The 6,184-nt window shown below is 51.3% G+C and overlaps 1 protein-coding gene across 2 annotated transcripts in view; it reads left to right on the top strand.

The window, feature by feature from the left end:
* Positions 1–2,012: 2,012 nt before the first annotated feature.
* LOC142063605 (VPS10 domain-containing receptor SorCS1-like) overlaps positions 2,013–6,184 on the top strand; it is a 307,796-nt gene continuing 303,624 nt past the window's right edge. Inside the window, exon 1 of one of the 2 annotated variants that reach the window (XM_075107526.1) lies at positions 2,013–2,877. In XM_075107526.1, the coding sequence (XP_074963627.1) occupies positions 2,254–2,877 (624 nt within the window). In that variant the 5' untranslated portion in view covers positions 2,013–2,253. The remainder of the gene's footprint in view (positions 2,878–6,184) is intronic. The other variant, XM_075107524.1, reaches the window with a different exon arrangement.

Below are 6,184 nucleotides of genomic sequence, written 5' to 3'. Positions count from 1 at the left end.
TAATCATCTGCCTAAATAAGACAGCTAGGTTTTTTTCTCTCATTAGCCATAGCCACTTCTTGGCATGCAAATCTCTATTACAATCCCCACAGAAATGTCTTCTGACCTTAATTTCCTTCTTCCAAGGTCTTTTCCTATCTCACCCACTCATCTCTGAATTTCAACCCTCTAGATTACAGCCTTTTTAAGAGACAGGTCCTAGGAAGGTGTCACTCTTCAGTGCAGCCTTCGCGATACACCTATCTGGTCAACCTACTGTACAGAAGACAAAGGATTGGGTTGATAACAAGGTAGCTCTCTTTCCAATCCTTGCTGTTTTGCTGATCGCACTGTGACTCAGTTTCCCTCATTTATACAAGAGTAATATTCACTGGCCTTTGTGAAGAGCTTTGGGCTTAGTAAAGGAAAGCAGTTGTTTAAGTGCAAAGTGTTAATTATTATCATTGACAGGCTGTAACTAATAGTAACCATTTAGCTGGGAGATATGGAAACAGGTATGCAGTTAATTGGTTTACAGTAGATTTAGCTGAGGTCTTGTGGTTACACTGCTGACAATCCATCATTGTTGTAAGCAGCATGAAGTTACGGCCAGCCTCAATTACTGTGAGTCTCCCTTCGCCTGTGGTCTTGTGCTAATACCCCAAGAGACGTCACCAGTGAGCTTTTGAGTGAAATCTCCAGAAGAACGTGGAAAAATCTGTAAACCTCTTTCTGAAATGCACAGCAAAAAATACAAGAAAGTCTTCCATGTTAGAAAGGAAATGTTAAAAACATTAATTAAAAAATAAACTCTCCTGGAAATCGAACAGAAATGAGTGAGACCAGGGAGATGGGGATGGAATAAAATTCCAGTGGAAAAGCCTTTAATTCCCTCCAGTTTTAAAGCCTATGGACATTCGCAAGTGCCTGTTAAAGCTCAGAGCCCTGCCCTACTGCCTGGGCAGTCACCAACGATGCTGCCTGAACTAAGGGACCAGTGGCTCCCACAGCCAGCAGAGACCAACCTCTGCAGTCAGGGTTTGGCGATCTCCTCTGGCCACCACTAGTGACTACTCTGTGAGGCAGAGATCCAGTGAGAGGGGAACACAGCTCCTGGGGGAGAAACTGCTGGTCCTGAAAACGTGAGACAGATAGAGCAGAAAGGTTTTAGGGGTTTTTTGGTTGTGGGTTTTTTTTTTTTCCTGCTGACAAACCAGTGGCGGGGAGTCTCTCTCTCCTCCTTTCCTGCCACAAACTGCTGTCATTTAATTTCCAAAAACTTGTCCCTGTGTCTATCAGCATTTGTTTGACTGCATCCCTGCCATGCCTGAGTGATTTATCTAAACATCAGCAGCTACTGTAAATGATGGTACAGCGAAGCAACGGCACGGGAGGGAACGGAGGGGTAGAAATGCGGCTTTCCTCTGTGAAATCAAGCACAGTTCCTATTCCCGGCAACTCCAGCGCATTTACATCAGTCACAGCGGGAGAGAAAGGAAGGGTCATTTCAGAGCCCTCTCAGGCATTTAAGGGCACTTAATTAATCGAATTAAGATATTTCCTCTGGAAAGACTACACACGCACGTATGTATGCTTAGATATATGTATTGCGCCTTCACGTTTGCTTCCAGTTCATGTGCGTGGTTTTAGTGTGTTGGGGAGCAGGTTTTAGGGGTTTGAGCTGATGGGAAGCGCAGGGGAGGAAGTGATCAGATGGTGTGAGTTTGAAAGTTGGGCTAAGTCCTCCGGGGGGTGGGGGGAGTGAGTAACCAATCCCTCGCGAAGCACACGCGGGGTGTCCTGGCGGGGCGGCTGCGGGAGCAGCGGGATGCAGAAGCGGCGAAGTGAGAGGGAGCCGAGAGAGAGCGAGCGGGAGAGGAGCGAGCCGTGACTTCCACTGGGGCAGCCGGAGAAATCGCCAGCCTGGATTTGCTCCTCTCTCTCTCCTTCTCTCTCTCCCTTTCTCTCTGATTTCGATTCAGCTCCTCCCCCGTGTGGTTGTGGCTTCGCCTTCCATCAAAAGCCTGACCAGCCCCGCCAGTCTTGGAGAAAAAAAAAAAAAAAAAGAAAAAAGGAAAAAGTGCGAAAGAAGGAAAAGAAAACAAGGGGGGGGGAAAGAGGGGGAAAGAAAGGAATCTCCCCTACACCCCGGCTGCATCTAATCCAGCGGAGTCTGAAACTTTATGGAGTTCTCGCCGTGTTTACTCCGCGCCGGGTAAATCGGCAGCATCCCGCTCCCTCGCTCCTGCTCTTTCTCCCTCGCACTCAGCAGCGATGGAAAAAGTTGCTGGCTGGTACCCAGCCCGGAACGTTACTCTCCTGTACTGGACATGGCTTTTCCTCTTCACTTTTGGCTTTACCGGTGCAGAAATAACTTGCAGATCCTGCCATTCCCAGGTGAAGCCGCAGCAGCAACATCCGCAGCAGGGATTACTAACGCATCTGAGGACCGATAGAGGAGAAAAGGAGCAGAGGAGGTTCCCCGGGGAGAAGGGAGGTGAGAGAGGGCAAGGGGCCGGGATGGAGGCGGAGGATGCCGGACTGCAAGAGACCCTCGTCCCTGCCCCCGCGGGGACGAAATTCAGCGGCTGGGAGACCCGGCGACAGACGAGGGAGCCCGCGAAAGTGGCCGGGGAGAGCCGGCCCCGAGCGGCGGCGGCGGCGGCTCCAGCCGAGGACCATCCCCCCCGGGGCCGGCCGGGCTCGGGGCGGCGGCGGCGGGGCCGCATCCCGCGGGGCGCCGCGGGGCCGGGCGGCGCGGCGGGGCGGGAGCCGGGGGACGCCGGCGCCGCCCGCTTCGGGCTGGAGGAGCTGCGGCTGGGCAGCACCACCTTCGCCCTCGCCGGCGACTCGGCGCACAACCAAGCCATGGTGCACTGGTCCGGGCACAACAGCAGCGTGAGTACCGCCGCCGCGGGGGCCGGCGGGCTGCGGGCGCAGGGCTGGCTTCTCTCCTTGCTCCCCTTCCATTTTCTTCTTTTTCCTTTTTTTTTTTTTTTTTTTTAAAGGGGGGGAGGGCCTGTGAGACAGGGGGTGGGGGGTGCTGGGGTTTTCTTCTTAGAGGGGGGATTTTGCACCTCCGGGTGCCAGGGATTGGCTTCGCTTAGCAGTGTGCAGTGGGGCAGAAGTGCTTCAAAAGGGCCATTCTTCTGCAGCAAAAAAACTTTCCGCCGCCCGCCCGCTGAGCACAGCCCCCTCCAACCCCCTTCTCCTTCACCCTGGAGGCAGAGAGGGATAAACCAGAGCACAGCCCCCTTATCCTTCTCCCTGGAGGCAGAGAGGGATAAATCACTGCCACCGCCCACGACGGGGAGGGGAAAGGTCGGTCTGGGGGGGATCCCTCCTCGCACCCTGCCTTCCCCGCAGGGCAACCCCCGCCGGGAGCCTGGGAGGCTCAGCAAGGCCTGGGAGAGCCCTCTGGTGCTGCTGCTCCTCCTCCTTCCAGCCCTGGGGGCCCACGTCAGCCCAAGGGCTCATCCCCAGGCCCTGCTGATAGGGAGGTGCTGCAGGGCTTCAGGACTTCATCTCCGAGGTGCCTCTGTGCAGGAGATAAATCCACTTTTTGCCTCTTGTCACCCAGGTGTTAAAATGAGACTGTTCTTGTCTCTTCCCTGTGACCTGGACCTTTCTCGTGAATGGCAGCAGAATGGCTCTGACATGAGTCAAGCAGAACAAAACCAGCCAGAGAAGCAGGTGACTGGTTTCCAGGCTGGAGCAATAGTCATGGCAGCAAAGTTACCAAGTTAATTTGAGCCTTGTATCTCTCCAGCCTCCTCTGCAGAGGTAACCTGGAGCCAGAGGGCTGAGGCCTGGGGAAGGCAGAGTGAGTTGCCCAGTGGGCTTTCTGCCTGCTGTTAGCTCTGCTTGTGGATGAGCAGAAGTGGGGGGATCTGTCTGTCTGAATGCTCTGACTTTCTGTCACTTTGCCTCTTAGAGACAGCAAGCAGAATGCTAATAAGAGAGAAAGGGATGCCGGCACGACATAGTCATTGCGCATACAACTTCCCAGGAGAAAGGGGTACTTGGGCTCTTCTCCTCTAAGGTGCCTGCAGCTGTAATGCCAGAAGGTTTCTGGCTGCTTGGCAGAAATCCTTGGCCTTCGTTTCAGCTTTTAGTACTGGAAGCCTGGTAACATTTTGAAATAATGGTCCAATCATTATGAATTCCTTTTGGTATAGACTGTATTGAGGTATGTCACAGCCACCTAATTTAGAATTACAGTCGAGTCACAAGCACTTCACTGTGGGGTTCAGTCCTAGTTAACTGGAACATGGTTTTAAGGTCTCATCAGGAGCTTTTCAATCAATTAATTGTCATCCCTGTTTTGAAGAACTTTCCCCTTTCTCCACAACTCAGCTAGCCTGTCTCTTACAAAGTTGTTCTAACAGAAGCTGCCTTGTAGGAACTCAGGTCTGTTCATACAAATTCAACCAAGGCTGCCACTAGTTTAAAGTGACCCATTTGCTAAGGAAAAGCTTCTGATATAAAAACTCATCCAGCAGGCATCAGCTTTCCTGGCCTAACACTGCAATTATTTTTCATCTGAACATTAATCAAGACACATATTGTTGTTATATAAGTGTTTTATTATACATGTGCTTATGTATGCGTATACATGTGTATATGTTTCTGCCCACTGTAGTAGTAGGGACTCTTAATGCTAGGAACTGATTACTTTCTGAGTGTCTTGGTGTACAAACGTTTTCAGGGAGCTGCGGGGAAATAATTCCCTGCTGTCCTTCCCAAAGAGCTGTGGGTTGCATTGCGTATGGGAAGATCATGCTCCCACCTTGCTGCTGGGGGCCCTGGCAGTGCTGTGCTATCTGCTGCTGTGATTGCATCCCCTTCACGACACTAAATCAAGCTAGGCCCCAGCAGGACCTGGATGCACAGCAGGCTTGTCCGGGCTCAGCTGAAGCAATGGTGTGTGTTCAGTAGGTAGCCCAAAGTGGTACTGGCCCAATGCCTCTGTGGAGGTTTTGGGTGCTCACCTGTGAAGGAGCTGCGAATGGGAGGGGGTTGGGGTGAAATGCTTCATAGGGTGCATTGTATGTAGTTCTGCCTTCATGGGGGTTGCAGAGGGTCCCATGGTGCTGCTTGCGAGGGATGCTGTGTAACCCCGGTGCCCTGGCTATGCTCCAGCAGCGGTAGCTGCCTCCTTCCTGCCTGCGTTTCCCTGCTGTGGCAGGGGGTTGCAACACACCTCTTCACATTTTCAGTCTATTTTGTTCTGTAAGTGCTGCTGTTAAACAGCTTTTGCCTTTCACCCAGGCACAAGGGCACTATGAAGATAATCATAGTTTGCAGCATCTGTATGAGTACAGGAAAAATCCAAAACAAAGCTCAAAATCTTTGAGATCCCTGTAGGTGGAAAAGCTGGAAAATTAAAGCATTGTCACCACCAAGTTTTTCTATTGCAATGTACCTGATTCTGCCAGCTTCAGTGTGATTCCCTATACCCTTGTTTTGGTAGTGGTCTGGATACAATTGTAATGCTTTTGATGAAGGAGAAGGGACCACTGAAAGGACTCCTGATTTCTGTAAGGGATTGTTCTTGGTGTTTGCAGCTTCTTTCAGGTTTGGCTGTGATTTCAGGTTGGGTGTGTGCATCATCTAACTGACATCTTTCTGCTCTGAGGATGAACTCACTGTATGCTCAGCCACAGGTACAATAAGCGTAATAAATAGTAGTCCAAGTCATCCAGATATAACTCCACCAACATAAATTACATCAGGGATTATTTTGGCCCATCAATTACTTAGGTGACCCCTGGACAGCTTACCCTCCAGCTCAATATCCGTAGCTGGACATTTGGAGTGTGCCCAGCTCACATCTCTAGGGACATCCTTCACATGTGCACTCCTGTCTACCTCGGCTTTTTCACCGGTGGAGTCAGCAGGAGCTCCCCAGAGCAGAGCATAGGTGTACAGAGTCTGGATTGTCAGGTGATTGACTGATGAGGATGAAACCAGGAGTGTATCCAGTGTTGTATTAAAATACAGGTGGGTCTCAGGCTTCCTCTGACTCCAGTGGAGGTGAGCAAGGCCACACAAGGCCATCTGGCATCTCCACAATCCTGAGCTCTTTCAGTCTGCAATACAATAGAGCGGCTGCAGCTAAACTGGGTGCTGGAAATGGTCTTTGGCTTGTACCAAGTCCCAGACTGTCTAGGAATGATCCAGGAAGGTGTTAACTGGTCCATGC

Source organism: Phalacrocorax aristotelis, chromosome 12 (genome assembly GCF_949628215.1).
Source record: "Phalacrocorax aristotelis chromosome 12, bGulAri2.1, whole genome shotgun sequence".
NCBI classification, from domain to species: domain Eukaryota; kingdom Metazoa; phylum Chordata; class Aves; order Suliformes; family Phalacrocoracidae; genus Phalacrocorax; species Phalacrocorax aristotelis.
The sequence above is the reverse complement of the archived record's forward strand: the minus strand, read 5'-3'. Positions and strand labels throughout refer to the sequence as shown.